At 37.4% G+C, this 20,654-nt stretch overlaps 1 protein-coding gene across 15 annotated transcripts in view; it reads right to left on the bottom strand.

Annotated features, from left to right (window-relative positions):
- Nucleotides 1-20,654, bottom strand: part of TRIP12 (thyroid hormone receptor interactor 12) — a 79,859-nt gene that overhangs the window by 8,344 nt on the left and 50,861 nt on the right. For 13 of the 15 annotated variants that reach the window (XM_053951740.1, XM_053951737.1, XM_053951741.1 and 10 more), the window contains 29 exons: nt 19,925-20,073; nt 19,577-19,612; nt 19,397-19,492; nt 18,883-18,975; nt 18,582-18,743; nt 16,936-17,004; nt 16,657-16,822; nt 15,847-15,964; nt 15,550-15,706; nt 15,089-15,242; nt 14,330-14,558; nt 13,504-13,622; nt 12,695-12,902; nt 11,657-11,757; nt 11,362-11,536; nt 10,842-10,983; nt 9,813-10,004; nt 9,000-9,151; nt 7,040-7,212; nt 6,529-6,602; nt 6,206-6,405; nt 5,276-5,403; nt 4,833-4,984; nt 4,238-4,380; nt 2,872-3,028; nt 1,802-1,900; nt 1,152-1,266; nt 692-846; nt 1-165 (listed from right to left, as the gene is read on the bottom strand). In XM_053951740.1, coding sequence (XP_053807715.1) covers nt 1-165; nt 692-846; nt 1,152-1,266; nt 1,802-1,900; nt 2,872-3,028; nt 4,238-4,380; nt 4,833-4,984; nt 5,276-5,403; nt 6,206-6,405; nt 6,529-6,602; nt 7,040-7,212; nt 9,000-9,151; nt 9,813-10,004; nt 10,842-10,983; nt 11,362-11,536; nt 11,657-11,757; nt 12,695-12,902; nt 13,504-13,622; nt 14,330-14,558; nt 15,089-15,242; nt 15,550-15,706; nt 15,847-15,964; nt 16,657-16,822; nt 16,936-17,004; nt 18,582-18,743; nt 18,883-18,975; nt 19,397-19,492; nt 19,577-19,612; nt 19,925-20,073 — 4,079 coding nt within the window. The remainder of the gene's footprint in view (nt 166-691; nt 847-1,151; nt 1,267-1,801; nt 1,901-2,871; nt 3,029-4,237; nt 4,381-4,832; nt 4,985-5,275; nt 5,404-6,205; nt 6,406-6,528; nt 6,603-7,039; nt 7,213-8,999; nt 9,152-9,812; nt 10,005-10,841; nt 10,984-11,361; nt 11,537-11,656; nt 11,758-12,694; nt 12,903-13,503; nt 13,623-14,329; nt 14,559-15,088; nt 15,243-15,549; nt 15,707-15,846; nt 15,965-16,656; nt 16,823-16,935; nt 17,005-18,581; nt 18,744-18,882; nt 18,976-19,396; nt 19,493-19,576; nt 19,613-19,924; nt 20,074-20,654) is intronic. The other 2 variants (XM_053951744.1, XM_053951749.1) reach the window with 1 other exon arrangement.

Below are 20,654 nucleotides of genomic sequence, written 5' to 3'. Positions count from 1 at the left end.
CTGAGTTTTATCCTGTTCAAGTCTTTTCTTTTGTCTTACAATATCTTCAAGGTGATATATTGATTTGGCTACTACTGGATCAATACTGAACAAGTCATGCGATGTCAAGGAAGTTTCCTGTCGTAGCATCCACTTATAAAAAGGAAGTCCAAGAGGAAGGTCCACCTGGGAAGCAAAGCAGCGAACTGTTTAGTACAGAATATACAAAATAGTAAAATATACAAAAGTATATTTTTTACTACTTCATCTCTTCACCATCTACAATACTATCTCAGAGCTCTGGCACACACCAAAACACCATGTCCTACTGGTTTTGCCTCAGAAATTTACAGTCAAGAAAACCCAAGTGACTGCCTAGTGCATATACATTAAAGCAATGAGCAACTGGAGTAACAATGAGCTGAAAACATTCTTGAAAGACTGGAAAGATTGCAACATATAGCAGATAATAGCCTTTCCTTTCTATTCCATGGTCTCAAAAGCCACTCTAAAGAACTTCAACATGTACTAACCTTTTCCCCCCACAAAAGTTCAGCTGCATGCTTGTCCTCCTCCCTGCCCTGCCTCAGACAGCTCCTATTTCTTGAGCTGAAAGTAATACCATTTAACTCTTAATACTTTTATCCCTCAACACTCAGAACTAGTATTTTTATGTAACCCCTTCAGAATAGATTTTCTATTTCATTCTCACCAGTCTGAAGTCCATGATTGCCTTGGCCATTAGTTTTCCCAGAAAGCGGAACTTCATTTTAACTTTTGCAATGTGAGCTGGCTTGGCTGTTCTACCAAAAGGAAGTGCAAAAAGGCCTTGAAGGTTATGAATGTACTTGGTACCTTCCTGGCTTCCTGTTAAGGAAGAGAGAAGGAGAAGAGTTCAGTATTTACTCTGCTGGTTTTTTTCAATGTGCAAGTGGCATTCAGATAAGGTTAACCTAAGCTTCTTATTAAAATTAAAAAAAAAAAAAAAAACCAAACCAAAAACAACCAAAACAAACACACAAAAAAACCCCAACAAAACCCACAAAGATCCACACACTATCATCAACCACATTATCTGACCACAAACCGAGGTGCTCTTTACATAACTGAAGTCAACTTAGAATCAATTCAATATTAATCAATATTTATAGATTAGGTAGTAGAGCAATTACCTTTTGGATTGGCTAAAGTCACTTCTTCTCCCCTCCAAAGGCCTAAGTCTGCTCTCTGTAGTTCCTGAGATACAAGTGCATAGAACTCTAGTGTAGGGCCTAGGCCTGTGCCAACCTACAGGGGATGGAGGGTGAGAGGAGAGGAGCAGGAATGAGAAAGATAAGTCCATTAGGTCAGTCTGAATATAAAAATCTGTACTTAATCTGAGAAATACTATACATTATTTGCTATAAAAAAGACTGCATGGCAAAAATCATCTAGGGAACCTAACTACAGGAACATTCACAACATGACAGAGGCAACCTGGAAAGACCACATACTAGAGGAAGTAACAGTGGAGTGGAAGTATTAACCACCTAATGTTCATATTATAGAGGAAAGACACACAGCTGTTTGCTTAAGAGCTAGAAAAAAAATGAGCTCTGCTGACTACAATTGATTATGAAATTTAGATCAGAAAGAGCTTCTCCTAGCAATTAAAAATCACAACCAATTATCCTAGATTAGGGATAATTAAAGGATAAAATTCTTTAGCACCAGCAACATGAAAGACAAAAGGTCTGACCAAGCCATTTTAGGAAAGCTGTAGCTATTTTATAATAATCTTCAGTAAAAAGGGGTTAAATTAGACTGCAGTGATATTACTTACTTCGTTCTCATACTGGATTTCCAACATGGCTCTTGAACTGCCTAGATCCTGCATCACAGATTCTGCTTGTTTCAAAAGCTCATCTCTGTTCACAGTGCGCTACACAGTAGAGAAGTTTCATGTAGTGAAATTATGGCTTTAAGTTCCAGCTCCCAAGGCAGTTACAACAGGTAAAAATCAGTTATGCACATTTTTCCACCCTACGCCAATAGTTCCACAGTTTGGTTCAACAATCTGTAAGCTTATGCTTTGATAAAATAATTCTTGCTTCTATGTGAAAACTGTTCAGAATGAATGTGTTCAATATAAAATGAAAAAAACAGTGCCTTATATTTACATCAGTATAACTAATAGGTACTATTCTTGCCAAGAATATGGCAATAGGACTATGATACAAAGTATTGTCATGTGACATTAAATACCTCAAACTAATATGCAGAGAAGAAAATAAAGATGCTGAAACCCAAACAAAAACCCCAACAGCAATGGGATCCCTACATGTGGGCAGCTATATTCTTTTTGAACTTGATTCTCGTGTCTCCTGCTGCTTTTCCCCACAGGTATTCAAGATCATATAGCATATATAGCAGATATTATTTTAAGATAATGTATGTCCAAATTCAAGACAGACATCCAAGACTCCCTCAAATTTAACACAGTCAAAGCTCACTTTTATTATGTTGTGACAGGTGATTTGCCTTCCCCAAATACAAGGACAGTATTTTTGTTTATTAAGGGTCTAAATCTTGTTAGTTGAATTCTGCTGAGAATCACGCAAAACAGGGGTCTACAAGCCAGGATGGGGAAATATCACTAATGCTGTCTAAAACTGTTCACTGCTGGAGTTTAGTTTCAGGAATTATGTCAGGGTGCCCCCTCCTGCCCTCATGCGGCCAGCACAGAGAAGACATTCTGCCTTCTGCTGGGGGACTGCAGGAACAAACCCACCTCCCCTTCTCTGTACACCAAAACATCACGTTCTACAAATGAGCCTTGCTCACAATGATATTCTTAAAGACAATATAAAAATAAATAGATCCTTCATTCCATTTTAAACAAGGTGTACTTACTTTTTTCCTGTCCAGCCGTGGTGCCACTCTGCTATCCTGAGAATCTGACTGATTGATTTCTGGATTAGTATCCAGTAGCCTTTGCATGGCTCGATCACGATCAAAGGCCGTTACATAAAACAGCATTTGGCGTGTATCAAACGGAAAGAAAAACGGGCTGTGAAGAACATTAGATTAGTCAGCTGTGTTCCAAGCGGCATCTCGGACTAGCATTTGGTTTAAAACACAACAGAAATGTTTTATTACACTCTGTGGTGAAAGCAGCCTCCAAAGCACACTTTAGTTTTAGTTAAAATGCTTAGGAGCAGGAGTTTTGAGAAATGCAATATATGAAGGAGAAAAATTCCAGAAACTTTTGACTCCTTTTGAAAAGTAACTCAAAATACTTGAATGCCTTGGCTGTACAAAGTTTACATCAGAAAATAAAATTCCTTGTTCACCACTGTTCTACAATTAGTAAATCCAACAGATCAAAGATTTAAGACCAAGCTCCCATATTTGGCAGCAGAAAGACATGAGAGCCTGCCTAGAGCAGCACCACTGTTCTACCTTCCACCATTTGCAAAAAATATCTTAAATAATCTGTGAAAAATTACCAGAGAATTTATCACTTCCACTATTCTCAAAGGCACGTGTATGTTAACAGTGTGGTGCTCCATTGATATTAAGTGGAAAAGCAGTCTTACTGAACAAATAATGTTAGATATTTAAGAATATACATTTGTGCTCATCATCTTATCTGGAACATTTATGAAGCAAGTTAGAGATCTTATTTTTTAAATGAAAAGCCAAAGAGTTTCTCTGAGTATGTATTTCCACAGTCATCAACAATATTGCTGCAATTAACACGCTTGAGAAAGCCAAGATTGTCAACTCTAATTTCTCATTCTTTCAAGTGCAAGAACTTTATGGCTTGTACTCTGTATCAAGATACTACAAAGTACTATGTATATAGCTTCATAAAAATTATTTAGATTCTTTTATCAGTATTGTTTATAAACTTATCTTCCTATGTATCATATTGAATGTGCCAAGATAAATACAGTGATAGTGTAAGAATGTTATTAAGCAGTTTAACAGGAGAAAAAAATATCATCTGAAAAATCAAAATTTCAGTGGAAAATCTTCAGATTGCTCACCAAGTCCTGTAAGAAATGGTCCAAACTCTGCACAAATTCTACCTCTCAGAATGTGATTTAAACAATGCAATGTATGTGTAAACATCCATGCCACTATGTAACTTGGCAATACTTCTGTGACTACATTTTGCACTCTCAGGAGTCCTGTAAGGACGATACACTGTGCTGCCCAGTCAACATTCCTACTTAACTGGAATTAGACACACTACACAGTAAATCACTCATACCATGTTTTTCCAAGTTCTGTCAGCCAAGTCGGGATGTTTCCTGTCATAATGACCAAAGGATCCTGAAGCTGCCTGTTTGCTTTTGCCGTCAGTTTACTGTTGATAAACTCCGAGGTTGGAATTATCTCCTTGCAGACTGCATTCTGTGTTAAATAACAGCAACGTATTTCTAGTTAGAGAAATGCTGAAAGAAATAGCAAGTCTGTTAAAAAAGATTTATGCTTCTAATTTGCTTATCATGGAAAGTAAAAAAACTTCCACTGCCATTTTGTTCATCCAGAGTCTCAGACATTAAAGGACTGAGTAGATGTTTACTACTATTTGCCTTTTCAGAAATAATGTTGGTCTTTAAAATTAAGGAAGGACAAAGCATGGATATTGTGTTCAACACAGTATAAAGAAAATATGACTCAATATAAGAATTCACAGCCTTCATCTTCTCAGAAGTTAGACAAACATGTGGGGAAGATGGCAGTATTTGCATATTCTGTCTTCTTTGAGGGGCAGTGGAGAGAGGAGAAAGGTTATTTGAAATGTTACATATGGTTCTGACCTAAACCAAGTATCAAAGTGATTTAAAAAGTGCTCTACTCACATCATACAAGTAATACCAGTATCGACTGATAGCGTGTAAAACTCTCAAAAGAAGAATAACATCTAATGAGGGGTCTTCAAATGTTATATTTTCAGGTGGAGTAGATATGAGGTAAATTTCCAGAGGATTTAACACCGAAGGGCATACACCATCTAGCAGGGAAAAGACAACATCTTAGCAAAACAATTCAATTACAAGTTTTCCCAAGATTTAATTATTAGGAGCCTAGGCAGTATTAGTCATGGCATTCACTTAACTACAACAGTTCAGTTAAACAATTCAATAAATATCTTACTTTTAGTTTTAATATACAACTAAAAATATATGCTTACTATTTTTATACTATGCCTGCTTTAAAAGAAATACTGTAGTGGCAGTAAACATTGTTAAAGTTCTGAAAGGACTGAGAGGAAATTTAACATATAGCAAGGCACCACACTCACCATGCCACAATTCATCATGTTTTTTAGAATTTCTAGGGGAGGTTTTTGTGGGAGCAGTTTGTGCTCTTCCTCTTTTACCCCCAACACAGTCCTTATTACCATCTTCATCCTCTCGCACAGGTTTGTACCTAAAAAGCAAACCAAATTTAAAAATATGTTTTGAAATGTTAACTTACAGGCAAACAAAAGCACTTTTAAAGGTGTTAGTTCTCAGATTTCCAGAACTTTATTTGAATGACAGTTAAAAGCAGAAAGACAAGAAAACTGCACTGGGATATGATCCAGCCTCTGAACCAAAGTATTTCACAGGGGAGAAAAAACATGGACCCTTGGGCTCCATGAACTGGAAGGAGAGAAGGTGAATGTATAAACAAAACCCCAAAGTGATTGAGGTTAGAGTTAGGGTTAGGTTAGGTTTTAGCATTTTTGGTTGCTATTTTATGTGGTTTTATTTCTTTGATTTTTTTCTTTAGCATATTTAAATGTTCAAAAGAAAGAGATTGCTGAACATTAAGATGTTCAGCATAGTCACGTGTCAATGCTTCTTGCAAAGTATGGCCACAGAATACATTCACTTTCACAGCAATCAACTGGGAAAATCAGTTTGAAGCCAACCATTAGTTGTATACTGCACACCTCTACTGCTTGTGGTTAGTTATCTAACACTAAGAACGGTTCTTCCCCATCTAGCAGATGTCATTTAAAATTCCCCATTTCTTGTTCACCAGCTTTACTCAGGAGGTCAAAAGAACATCAGGAGCTAGCAGTGAATTCTTCCTAAGTTTTAAATAACTCAAGCACATCAGGAAATTCAAAGCTACACATTTTTCAAAGGGATAAAAAAGAAGACAGACAGCTATATTCCAAATTTCTTATGTATTTATTTAGTAAACTGGAGAAGTTATTCCTGGATTTCTTGAGGCATCTTACCAAATGGTGTGCGTTTTTGTCCAAATCCCAGCTCTTCCCAGTGGGTTGCTTTCATCATCTGTAGACTCCCTCTCTTCCTCAGCTTGTAAGCTGTACTGCCTGACTGCTTGGTACACAGTCATATTGTATGGCAGCAAGTGATCTCCAATGTAAAACTGCAATCTATGTCTCACATTCCCTGAATTTAAGAATTGAGCAGCCTGAATTAAAAAAAAAAAAAAAACAAAAAAAACAACCATACAAGTTAGGAAACTTATGGGATAGCTTTTCTTTAAGGCCCTTCTCCACACTACCCTCCCCGTACTTCCAGAGGAAAAGCTTACCAAAGATTCATCTATTTCCTCATCTGACCCATCATCATCACTATCTTCATCATCTTCTCTAACTCTTCCATAACCTGAGGCAAGAGAGAAGACATCCTCATTTGCTTTTTTTCATTAAAAGGTAACAATGCTTTGGTACTCTGTTATAACTCCTAAAACTTTTAAAACAGTTCCAAAATGTATCCGTTAAAAACAGTAAGATTCAGAACTGCTAGAACAAATTTCAGTATCAACACCTGGCATCAAAACTGCCAAGCTACAGCCCGTGTGACAGTAAAGCAGTAATACTCCTGTTAGTATTTTGACTGAACTGTTTACCAAAGGAAACAGTTTGTCCCAGAAAAGGAAGATTCACTACAGCTTTAATCTCCTCCCTTGTGAGCAAGGTATCTTCATAGGTACCCTCCATTCATCTTCAGCATAGTCCTCATAGGTTTTTACAGACTCTACACTGACAGCAGGAACTATTCCAAAAAAAGAAAATGCAAGTGACTGTGTAATAAATAAATACCTCTAACTACAAGGTATCTTTCAATGGCTTGTACCAAAGCCAGAGGATCAATCTTCACAGGTCCACCTTTCCACTGTTTCACATTAGCACAGTCTGGATGTCTTTGCAGTTGGCATTTTAATTGATGTGTATTGAAGAATTTTAAAGCTTGGGATCCTCTGTTAAGAGAAAAACTCAAAATAATTTGTGAAAAAAGTTGCTACACAAAGAATCTAATAACCATAATCGCATTAAAAATGCAGTAAAATATCTTATACATGCATTTACAATTTTACTTCTTCAGAATATTATTTGTCACACTATTTCTCTAAAAGTAAGCTAATATGGTTAGGATAAAAAGCTTTCTTCTACAAGGGCACCAGAATCCAAGTTGAACAAAATCTGGAAGTTACATGAATTGAGAGAAAGCCCAGCCTGAGGTCTGATTACAATATGGCCTGTACTGACCATCTTTGAAATGTGAAGTAGTTCAGTGGTCAGCTGATGGCACAGGAGATTTAGAGCTGTGCTTATGTGCAGTGCAACAAGGACAGAAACGGGCATGGAAAATGCAAGTATTCATTTAAACGGATTTTTTTCAATAAGGACCCAAAGAGAAAACCTGAAAGCTCCTCTGTTTTTTTCTTGCCAAGAACAGTCTTTATATACATTCCACCTCAAACTATCAATACTCAAGCTAGCTGATTTTATACAACAAGCCTCTTATCTTGGGCTGCTTCTATTTCCAGGTGCTAGTAAAAGACTACCAAAACTTAATGCTTCAAAATCCTCATTGACGTAATCCACAGTAAAACTTGCAGTCAAACAATGCTACAAGCACTCTGGCTTCTTGTGTTTCATTCTCTATCAAAAAGAATAGCAGGATTTTGCTTCTATGATTAGCAGCTTTTTAATTTTGGTAGTTATCCCAGTTTTTACAAAAATTATATACATAAGGAAGCATTCTGAGATTACAAAGCACATACTATTTGCAAGAGTCAGTACAGAGACACTAATTTCTTCTAATAAGAAGAATACTGCATTAATTCCCACTGATTTTAAGCTGCACAAAATACAAATACTGAATTTTAATGTTAGATTAATGCTACAGTGTGATGCTCCAATACAACAAATTAAATGGATGTTGTGTCACCATTAATGAAAAAAAAAAACCTATCCACACCTTACTACCTGAGACACAGAAGACCCTTGACATTGCTAACTTTAAAGAAGAGTTTTCAAGAATTCATTTTCGATGTTCCTCCTCTCATGCTGAGCTTTTAGCCAGCACCAAAAAATACTTTCAAAACTTATGTGCAACTGTACTGAAACAAATTCACTGTTATATAATAAATAAAAACCAATGTTGATGTACTGAAGTACAGAAAAGAAACTGTAGAAACAGGTCTTTACTCATTCAGATTTGTTACTTAAAACACAACTACCAAGCTGGATTCCAAATTTATTCTGTATCTGTATCTTTACTCTGTATTAAATTTATTCTGTATCAAATTTATTCTGTATCTGTATTCTTTATTCTGTATCAGGGTAGGCCTACAGCTATTTTAAACTCTATTGAGAGCCAAGACTTAATCCATTATCATCCTAGAGAACAGGACCTATATGAATAATGAAGTTAAGCACTGTAATACACTCTGCATTTTAATTACTCTGCTAAAAAACATCAGTGTCCAAGCAACAGGTTGTTTCTTTCCAGTGTCTGTTATGTGGGGACAAGGAAGACATTTGGATTTTTAAAGGGTAAATTTAGAGATTGCATTTAAAGTTTATCTATCACCCCAACTTAAGTGAGACAAGTTTCAAGATGTTAAGCAAGCATTTAGTAAAATATTCCATCTTCCATTGACTAAAAAAACCCAACGGTGTCATTGCTTTTGTTTTTAACAGGGTCAGAAGTTTCCATTACCTCCTCTTGCAATTGTACGTCTATTTGTACTTGTACCTGAGCATTAATCCTTACCTGCTCCCTGTTCCATTTCCACTAGGAAAGTCATGCACTTTAACAGGAAACTGTTCCATCTGACTGAGGCAGTTGTTCATTTTATGGACTAATGCCAACAAAGGTGCATTTTCTAATGGCTCTAATCTTCCAAGGGGCTCTTCTCCAGGAAGCTGAAATACAGTCCAGTCTTTAGTTACCTACTTGAATTAAAACATCCTAAACAATTTATACTGTAAATTAAAAATCCCTGCTCTCACTGAAAATAGCAGCAGTATCAGGATGAGTAAATTACACAAGTTTATGAAAGACCTGTTTCAAAGAACACACTCTTCTCTCCTGGTTTCAACTGAATAGCCCAACAGATTTTAAGCATTCATCCTTAACCATGAAAAACAAGCTTTTTGGAAGTTTTGTTATCTGCTTTCCTCTCTTCCACTTCAAATTTCTTCCTTTAAAAATAGAACACTAGTTTCTTGCAGTATTTAGTCCTAAGTGATAATATTACTATCCAAATTCTTTCCATATCAACTTCTTAAAAGACAAACAACTTTAAGTTGTTCAAGACTCAGACAATTGGCCATTTTGGCATTTTTTCCACTGCTGTGTGGAACTTTCTGTAATTACAGGTTGCTCAAAAAAGTTCATGACCTACAAAGACACTGAACAATGTGAAAGTTGCAATGTTATACAACTTAGACATAAACAAAACATTCTTTCTGTATTCCACCTTTAAGATAAGGTCAACACAGAACCTCTCAGGTAGTTTTTTGAGAAAGAAAATTTGAGAGAAAGACAACTAAGAATGCCAGAAAAATAAACAAGGAAACTTACTGGAGAAGAAAAAAATACATGAAGAAATCTTTTCAATCTGATATCCCTGCTAACAGCATCTTTTTCACTTTTAGATGTCAAATAGAGCAGCAGTTGTTTAACAAACCCACTATGCTGGATTTCAAATGAGGAGACGTCAGATTCCGAGACAATGCTACGGATTTCTACAAGGCACTCTGTTCCACCATCCACCTGAAAAATATGAAGAGTGTTTTACTATCCACATTACAGGCTTAAGAAATGCTAGCTTTCTTTCTACTGCATAGAACAGTAAAGGGTGGGGGCAAAAAAGGAAAGTCTGGAATGTATAGTAACTCAATATAAGCAGCAACGCAGGGCAAATAATCTGTGGATAAGCATGTCTCTGTTCAAGGGGAGACCTTACTGGCAGCATCTACATTTTCTCTACTTTGAGAGAAATACAAGGTCCCATTTCCATCTTATGCAAGGTAAAGATAAGCTCCAGGCAGGGGTGCTTCCTGTTTGGAAAAAAAAAGCCACTAACAAAACCCTAACAACTCAGACTGCTGTATGTTTTACGTGACATCTGTATGGGAAAGAGGAGGTGGGAAAGGCTCATATTTTAACAACGGCTCAGATCGAAGCACAGAACACAGTTCAGCTCTTGTGCTTGTTTAGAAGTTACATGTTTGGACCACCTATCAAGGACCACAACTGTCTGAAAAGCAAGGCTGAAGTTCTTGACATGCTACCACATTTACCCCAATCTGTATTTCTTCTATCATTTTAACAAAATGCTGCTTCCATCTCCTTCTCCCCCCAGTCTCAAAGTTCTTACTACAAACGGTATTGTTCTTTAAGAATAAAGTTGATCCCTGACACTTAACTGGAACTTTTGAATGTGAAATGCTATGCAAATGACACGTTGCTAGGACTGGTCTTTTATCATAAGTGGTGTGTGTCAGAGCGTACACACTCATTCTAAAAAATTACTCCAAGTCATAATGACTCATAAGTCAAAGCAACAAATGACTGCCCCCCACTCTAAGTAAGTTTGCCACTTCTAACCTGGAGGTTGAGTTGTTCAGTTGCAGTGCAAAGTCTCTGTAATACATTTAGTGCAGGATTGCTTCCATCCATGTTTTCAGAACTAAAGTAATGTTCTACAAATTTATGGGCTTGCTCCTTAATCCAGCCCTTAATTTTTTCTCTGTAAAGAAGCACACAAAAGGCATTTAGCCACACTTAGCATCTGCATACATCAATGTTACAAGTAAATACAGCCTGAGTATTATTTTCTCCATGTTAAACAGCAGTCACAGAAAACCCTTTGCTTTTACTACAACACCATCAAGTACTTTTCTCTACAGATCACTTCTTGCATTGTTTTTCTCAGGTCTCCAATTTTTCTCCACCATGCAACTTTAAACTATTCAGATGTTATTTTCTCTACCTTAATTTCTTGATTCTTTTCCCAGAATTTTTTTAACTGTGGTTTAGTTCCAACTTGTTTGTAGCTGCTACCTAATCACCTGATCATAGTCAACATCATGTTACAAGTACTGTGATTTTTTTTTTGTGTGTGTACCTGTTATTGGAAATGGTATCCTTGGAAGCAGCCCGTGCAAGACCACTTACTCCTGCTGTTCGTGCTGGTTCAATATTATTACTGTTGGACTGTGTGCTTAATCTTCCCCATGTTTTAGGATTTAAACTTGCCAAGAAAGATGATTTAGGAGACTGCGTAGTTGTAGGGCTTTTAGCTGGAGGAAGTAAAGACAAAGTTTAAGAGAATCGAGAGGTTTATCACAGCTAGCTCTTTCTGCAGTTTATAAGCTTACTTTAAAAGGAGATAAAAATATTATATGTTCAGAATTATTTACCTTGATTGTCTACTTTGTCATCATCTCTTGGAGGGGAGTATTTTGGTCTCCTTGGCCCTCGTTTTGGCAGTCTTTTTCTCTTTAAAACATCACTCAGTCGTCTGTCCAAATTTCAAAATAAAGTTACTTATTTCCACCCACAAATACATACTCATGCACACACCCCTCCTCAGTTTAAGATACATCTGCCAACTACTTCCTTGAGAATTAAAGAATATTCACTAACTCCATCCAGAAAGAAAGGGTTTTGCTGCCTGTTATCTTTCTAGTATGAGCAGTCAAATACAGCCACAAGTGACACTAAACAGAGGTTTCTCATGATTTTCATGCTTTAATTTGTGTAACCATTTGTTCGTCCATTTATTTGAATATATTTAAAAAAAAAACTCCACAAATATGTACTAAATAAACACCAACCAACATTGGATATTTGCCTCCCCTACAAAAGCAGAGAAAACACTTCAACAATTTGTGGCATTTCTACTCATCAATCACTACTCTTCATCAAGTTCACAGATTTCAATTCTTGGTTAAAGTGACAAATATGTGACCTTTAAAATAAGAGCAAACTAGTAATTTATTCCTACACTGTATTTTAATTCTACAAGTGTTCAAAATCATTGCCTTCCAACAAAACTTAAGGATAATTTATTTTTTATCATTCTCCAGCAGAAAGGAACCATGCCCCATAGCTCTGAAAGAATCACTGTCCTCAACAGTTAGATGAAACTACAAGCTGTTGCTCTTGACAGTCTCCCAAAACAGAAAATTATTTCATATAATTATGATCTATCAGGTCACTGCTTTTTTCCTCTTTTAAACATTTAATATAAAATGAATCAAAACTACCCATTGAAAAATTCAACACCACTCCAATTTAGTTCTTTAAAGGAAAATACAACAGCGAAATGCAGATGATAATGTGGGCAGCCCTTATCACCCGACATTTTTGTTTAAAAATACAATAAGAAAAACCCAAGGCCCCACAAGAAATCACCAAAGCCAGAACGCAGATTACTCTTCAGGAAGGGCACTTACCCTTGTGGGCTCAGATCCAAGGAATCCTCCCGGCTGTGCTGCAAGCTGGGAGAGCCCAAATCTGCAGCTGCGTTGCTGGCAGCAGTGGCTGTCCCAGTACTTATGGTTGTAGTGGTTCCCAGCGTCCCCGATCCATTAGTGCATACTTTTGGGGGGCTTGTTAGCAAAGCCTCAGACTCTGCCAAGTTTTTCACTTGGTGCATCACCCCTTTGAGAAAGAAGAGATCTTTGTTTGGTGGGTTGGTCTGGGGTAGGGGGAGAGGAGGGGGTGGTAGAGATGTGGTGGCAGGAGCAAGGGTGTTCGAAAATGTAGAAGTGAGTGTTACCTGAATCTCTGCTTTGACTATGGCAGTATTTGCTCACCCCACCCATCAATACTAAGCTTTAAAAGCAGTTCAATCTTTTTTTCAAAAGGTTAGCCTACATAGTTTAAAAATAAAAAATTAGAGCAGTATGAACAGTAGCTAAAGAAACCCCAAGTGCAAAGACTACTACAAAGACTTCCTGCCAAAGATTCATCCATTTTCTCCACTAAAACTTCCCATGTAATTTCAGTGAGCCATCTTCAGCCTAAGTGAGTACACTAGTATCTAGTAAACCTGTACAAGCTTGCTTCAGATTCTGTAAACACAAACTTGTTTCCTCCAGAGTCTGGGCCAGCTCCTCCCTAGTAGTATTAGCGACATCTTGCAGAGGTCTGCATTTATTATTCAAGAACAATATTCAATTTTTACGGCTTGGGGAAAGTGTACACACATTTTTAAAATACTACATAAAGAGGTGAGGAGAAAAAAGAAACCATGATTTACCTTCTCTTCTGAAGTAAACACTAAAAATGTCAGGTAACTTTTGCATTAAAATCTCTGCCATCTGCAGGGCTCCAACTACTATCTTAAGGTCTTGACTCGACAGCATGGAGGCAATATGACTAAAACAGATAATTTATTAGAATTAGCTTTGTGGTTTTTTGGCTGAGTTTTTCTTTTTAAATCAAGTCAGTTCATCTTGCATACACAGCACTGGAGACTGAAAGCAAACACATTTCATAGTGCTTTTATAAAAGCTATCAATAAAAGGATGAAACAGTTCTCTTCCTACCTATATCACTTCTACCAAGTTTTAACATGGCATAAAGAAGAGAGTCTTTTATAAACACAGTGTTCTGGAACTCGATACTGTCTCTGCAAAACTATTTGGTTTATTTTCCAGCTGCATCCTCAGATCCCCAACTTTATGTGCAACGTGTAGGAGAGGTTTCATGAATAAAACTTACCAGTTGAATGCTATTAGTGTCTGTTACTGTTCACATTGTATTACCTCAAAAGTTATCTTGCCCTCAGAATTTCATAGGCAAGTTTTAGAAATCAAAAAACCAATAAAGGGTAATATTTGACACTCTTAGTACACACAGCCGGAGGCCAACATAAGTTTCTAGTAAGAATGTCTAGCGTTGGCAACTACTGCAAAATCTACAATGCAAAAAAAAATTCCTGCAGAGCTGGCAGCCTCTTTTTGGAAAATAAGTAAGACTTTTAAAGTATCATTTTCTCCTGAAAAAGATTATTCAAAAAAAGTAATCACATGTTTGAGCTGTAAGCTCAAAATTAGTTCCATTTGCAGCATTAAAGAACCCACCTTGAAACAGCATGATTTTTCAGCACATCCTTCAGAAGTTCAGCGTCAGCAAAATAAATTATCCTAAGAATTGCTCTAAGGCACTTGTGTCTAACAGCAGGTCCAGCTGAAGAACTATATACTTCATAAAGAACACCAAACAGTGTTTTGATAAAGGATTTTGCCAGTTCTGGGTCCTCTTTCATTAACTGTGCTCGAGCATCATCCTTCTTCAATTCCGAATGTCCACCTGTGAGAAAGTGCACAACGAATCACTGGAGAGACCTTGGCATCTCTGCTCTGATTATTACTTTCTGTTGTTAAAACTAATTCAATTCAGCTCTCAAATTGAGAAGATAAAATTCAAGAACCAGAAGTCAAAGTGAGTAAGAAGGTACAAACCCTCCTCTTTCAAGGAGTTTAATCTTTTTTTCTTCGGTTTTCTTATGTATTTCTGTATAACAGTAAGAAGCCCTCACAGAGTCTTCCTTAAATAAAAGAGATGTACGAATAGAACTGTTTCAGAAATCCCAAGCCAGGAACACCTCCAGCTCCCTCCTAGTTCAATACATTTTCAGGTCCCAGGAGGAGTTTACATGTTAAAAAGCACACATGTCAACAGTACGAGTTTTGTTATGAAATTTTCTCCATGTACATCAGAATAGTTTCATGTTCCACAGAAGATGTAAGAAATTTATTAGGTAAGAAATAAATGGCTGCACAACCCAGCATATATTAGCCACAGCTAGAGAGCCCAGGTGTTTCCTGAGCTGTACTTACTAGTGTTTGTACTGGCTAAAGGATTTGGTTTTCGCTGAATGGCACGAGCTGTTCCAGTATCCTCATTTATTTGCTGCATAGAGTTAAAATCAATAGTATAGACACGCCCAAGCGTAGACAGGCTTATCTCATCCTCACCAACCTGATGAGCTGCCTAAAATCAAGGAAGAATTTAAAGGTAAGAAATCCCTAATAAACAGAAAACTATATGGAAGGTGAGGAGAGGGGTAACACAGTAGGAAAAACAGTGACAGAAATTCAATAAGAACAGCAAATAAGTGATTTGGTATGGCTGAACACCAAAATAGTACAATATTACAGCAAGATGTTCGAAGAAACTTGTGTTTCTTACTTAGAAAGATCAAGAGTGGTATTTTTAAAGACAGAGAAAGCACTCAATTCCCTATACAACCGCACGCAGATTTGAAAAGCATCACCACACAAATGTGTGGAATTACTACCTCTATTATTCGACTATCAATCCTGTTATATGGATGCCAGAGACCCCTGTCATCTCGCCATTGCCATATTGCACCATCTGTATTTTGTGCATTTCCTTTCTTTAGCATAGTATCAACAGCAAAGATTCCCTCTTTTGGCAGGCAAGGCATCAGTTCACTGTAAAGAACATTAAAACAGTATTTTACTAGAAGTATACAATCAAGTCCATCTAAACTGAAAACTGTTTGCCTTATCTTAATGAAGTTAAGGATTTTAATTTAACAACCGCACCCAAAACCTAGGACTGCAAGACTTACCATATAAGAGAAGTTAGTTCATAAAGTTCTTGAGGACTTCGTGGAACAAGGTCAATTTGTTCTTGACAACTCCCATTTGAGGCTCCACAAAGGAGGAAGTGAAGTGTTTCTGCAATATCTATAAAAAATTATTATTGATGAGACTGCCTGTATCAGATACGGATTCCATTTTCTGTTGGACACTACACAGAAGAGATAGTTACTGCCCAAAGCAAACAGAGAGTGGACTATAAGAAAAAGTGTTTCTTTGAACACAAAGAAATGTGTTTGTTCTCAGGTCTGGGGTTTGTGGCTTTTTTGGGTTTGTGGTTTTTTCCTTTAAAAGACAACTAGGGAAGAAATACCACTCAATATACAAGACACAGAAGAAAACAGGGGAAGATACAGGGCAGTTGAAGGGGTCAATCAAAATTTGTGAGATGGAACAAAGAAAACAAGTGACAACGAAGACATCTCTACAACAGTTACTTTATTAATGTTTTTCCCTAGAGAAAGTACTTAAAAGCACATCACATGGGAACAACTAAGAAAATTATTCAGCTTGTCTTGGAATGAGAATAGTTTGTGCAGCCAATACAGACTCAAGTGAGCACTGCAATGACAACAGCTAGAACTAGGAAAAAGGATAAAAACTCCTCTGGATAAAAGCTTTCAACAAGTTTAACTCAATTTTTTATCCCAGAGGGAACAAAGTGAGAGAGAAAAATTGAAAGAACAGAATATTTATATAATCAATTGCATAGAGGTCCATACTGACTGTAAGCATTAACATGAACAGGCCCCCAAGAACATGGAAGAGTAAGAACTCACTTTGCTTCATAAGCTGGACCGCAAGTGTGGGGCAGTTGGAGCACATCAGGGAGAACATGCGCACCACCATGATGAACATTCCTGAGCTCAGGATAGGAGGTGTCACGACCAAGAGCTGCTGGATATTTGTTAACAAGTCCTTGGAAGCAACCTGCTGCAGCAAGTTCTTCAAGGAGGGAAAAACAAAATGGGAAACATTAGTCCTTGAAAGGTGAGCCCTCAAGAGAAACAGGGTGGGTGGAGAAGAAAGCAGAAATGCACCCCCATCCACACTCTTACCTCTTCATGCTGGAAGTTGTCCACTAGCCGTGCAAAGCACAGACAAGTGCTTTCAACAGACTTTTTGTCCTGTTATAAGAAAGCTTTGTTAAAATTGAAATATTTTAAGTTGCATTAGAACATGATGTCACTTTGAGCATTCATAAAATTTCTCCAAAAGGGCCAGTCAAATCACATTTTACAGAACATTACAGCTCTGACTTTTAAACTCACTGACAGCCTAAACTGACCTCCTGACACAGCTGTGCTTCCTACATATTCCCTGGGAATGCACCCCCCACTTGCAACATAAATACCTTTAGGGACCTTTAGAGATTAATAAATTCATCTCTAATAGTCTTTCTGGATTCTGCAAGGAGGAAACAATAGGGAAAAGCTGAAGTAACAGGAGTTATAGGTAATAAGTAGGAGTGAAGGCTACTGTTCTACAGACTACATGAAGCCTGATTTTGGTATTATGCAGCACAGACAACACAGCAAATTCAAAGACACAAGTAAAGATTGCCCTAAAAACAGATCTAGTTAAAAGTTCAATGAAATGCTCAAAAAAGATCACCTGAACATAAAACACTTAACTATAAGGATAGCTGAGCACTGGAAGAGGATAGCCTGAGGGATTAAGTCTCCCTCCTTGGAGATACTTAAAAACAGAAAAAAAGTCATCTGGATATGCTCCTGGGCAATCTGCTCTAGCTCAACTTGCAAGGGAACTAGGACTAGGTAACAGAGCTCTCTTCCAACCTCAACTATTCTGTTAAGAGCTAACTCAAGATTCTTTTCCAGAAAATTTCCACTTCAAAATTTCTTACTTTGGTGAGTTGTAGCTTCTCTTCAAAGATCAGGATCAGTACTTGTCCCTACTACTGGTGAGAATGGTGCTTCCTGTTTCTAGAGTACAAGCTAAAGCTGTCATTTGGCTTCTTAGAAGCTGCCTCAAAGATTCAAGCAGTCTTTCAGCAAGATGATGTAGGCAAAATTAAGAACAGCACAAGAATACACAAAACCATTACCTGGAAGCTTCCAATTAGTTGCATTTGTTAACAAATAAAATATTTCTCCTTTTTCATATTTTTAACAGGGATCTGCCAACCAAGCTGATCACCAAAAATCTCTTTTGGTGCATCAGTTATTTTAAGTGCTCATTTATAAACACAGCAGCACTGAAGGATATGTAGCCCTTAGGAGCCCCTTGATTTCAGATTCATCACTTCCAACTATTGTACAAAAGCAGGAACTTTTTAAAAATGCCATAAAGCACAAAAAACCCACAAAAATTGAAACAGAGGGTGTTCTGATTTAAAGTGGGAGAGAACCTTGCAACCCATCTGTTAAGAAAAAATAAAACCACTAATGCTACTGGACTTCCCCTTACTGATGTCCTTGTTCTTATAAGGACTATAAAACCATTACTCATGCTTTGAGTTAAAGTACCTTATTTGTCTTGTTTTATAAAATGTGACATTTACAGAACCACAGAAGATCCATATGTACATTGGTATATCACAACCTGACAGTACAGAAGCTTGAAGTCAATCATCACCTTGCAAAGGCAAATAATGCACAGCAAAGAACCAGGTATCTGGAGACATCTCTAAACTGCTTTCAAATCAAAATCAAAATGTTCCATTTTTGTAACAACTTCTTACCTGATGGGTTAATCTTTGTGTTAGCAGTGGCAAAGAGTCTGCCACAAAGTGAAACTCATCAGGTGTTATACTCTGGCAGCAGTTGGCAGCAATAGCTAGTGCATTCCTTTGTGCATTTATACTGAAGAATTCCAGATACAGCAAACAGTCTGCCAACCCACCCTATAACAAAACAAACAAACGTTTTCATTCTCAGTACTGCTGAAGTCGAAGAAAGTTGTTTTCTTATTTCATCTTCACAGAAGATCACCAAGATGTAGAGCTGGCAGAGGCAAACCTGCCTTTTTTTGGTTTTACTTACTGCCTGCAGAATGGCTTTACTGTGCCTGCGTGACAACATCTCCAGGGCTGTAAGAGCCTGCTCTGCCACATCAATGCACTGGATAACTTGCAGCTACAAGAAAACAAAAAGCTTGTGTATCAACTTCTAAACTGATTTTCAAAAATAATCACCTTGATTAACACTCAGACATACAGCCTCTACTAAGACACATATGCTAATGAAGCCAGTTCTGACCAAGCCTAACAGTTTAAGGCTACTTCAGCCATGGAGCTACTCCAAGGGACAACAGCTCATTTATTTACACATTTTGTATGTTTGCAACACCAATCAAAGAAAAAGTTCTCAGTAAAAGAGAGCACTTTTCAGTAACAGTGGGAGCAAATATTAAGTCTGGCTTTAGAAGTTCCTCATGCACTTTATATTATCTTGTAAACCATGAAAAGAAACCACTATCTTAGTGGCACTTCCTAATGTTAAAACAAACTATATAATCCCCTCATGCTGTTTTATCACTGTTTTAATTTCATTTTACCTTTTCCAAGAAGACGGGAATTGCATCTACCACTACAGCAGATGATCTGGGAAGTGCTTCCATCATGTATGTTAAGGCCCGACATGCATGATTCATCTATTAAATACACAGATATTTGATTTTAAGTTCCAGTAACAATTTAGTATCTCAAAACCTCCTTAAATATTACAAACTACTTACAATGTCAAAGTTGTGCTCCATCTGCAGCAGTGTTATCTGTTTAAAAAAAAGAAAGTATTGTTTGTTTAGAAAAATGTATCTAGATATCATCATAAAAAGGGTACAAATCACTACTGTAGCTTTTGACTCAGGATTTTGAATGTTAGTAAGAATTCCAAAATAATCACTTCCTATTCTTAAGCTATTAAAAAATTAATAGGACTATCAAAATTTAGCAAAACATCCTCTCAAAACCAAGACAGATACGCACACACAAAGGTGACAACATGAACAGTGATGATTTAATATAATCAAAACATTGATTGAAACATTATATCCTCCAACAGAAATCTGAGATTAAATCTTTACCAAAGCTGGTACAACACTCTTGACTGGAAATCCTCCTAATGTTTCTTCATTTCCCATAACCAACAGCTGGCACATCTCAATCACTGCCTGTAGTTGCTGACTTTCATCAGTGGCTTGGAGACCTTGTAAAAGCTGTTGAGCTTTAGAACCTAGATATCCAGAAAAAAAAATTAGGAAAAAAGGTATTAGAAAGTGTTCAAGGGATGTTATGCTATACTTCTGCCAGAGTGGAAGACCAGAGATAGTTTCCTCTGTATCTGTAGTTTCATTTCCTTTCCCTGTCATAAAAAGGGGGAATAGGGAAGGGAGACAAAAATCTCACTCTTGGCTGCCTTTCCAGTGCAGACTGGTCAGCACAGGGAGTCCGCCACACTGCTCAGCACAGCCATCTTGCCAACCTACAGCAGGTGCCAGAACCCAAACCATCCCACCTTTGTGCAGCAAAGGACATTGCAACATCCCCCAGTTAATACAGCACATGGAGCACCCATGAGACCCCATCCTCTTCTTGGCATGCAGTGTAACAGGCTGCCTCTGGCTCTCCTGGGAAGCCAGACTTGGATTGGAAGGTGCACATCTCATCCAGCTGCATAGCGCAGACCTGGTGCAACAAGTCTAAGGACCCACGTTCTCACTGACACCATGTCTGAAGGAAATCCATTCTGTCCGAAACCTAAGACACTTTTGAAACTAAAACCAATGTAACTTAGAACTGACATGTATTAATTGT

The sequence above is a fragment of the Vidua chalybeata genome, chromosome 10 (genome assembly GCF_026979565.1).
Source record: "Vidua chalybeata isolate OUT-0048 chromosome 10, bVidCha1 merged haplotype, whole genome shotgun sequence".
NCBI classification, from domain to species: Eukaryota; Metazoa; Chordata; class Aves; order Passeriformes; family Viduidae; genus Vidua; species Vidua chalybeata.
This window is presented reverse-complemented; position numbering and strand designations above follow the sequence as displayed.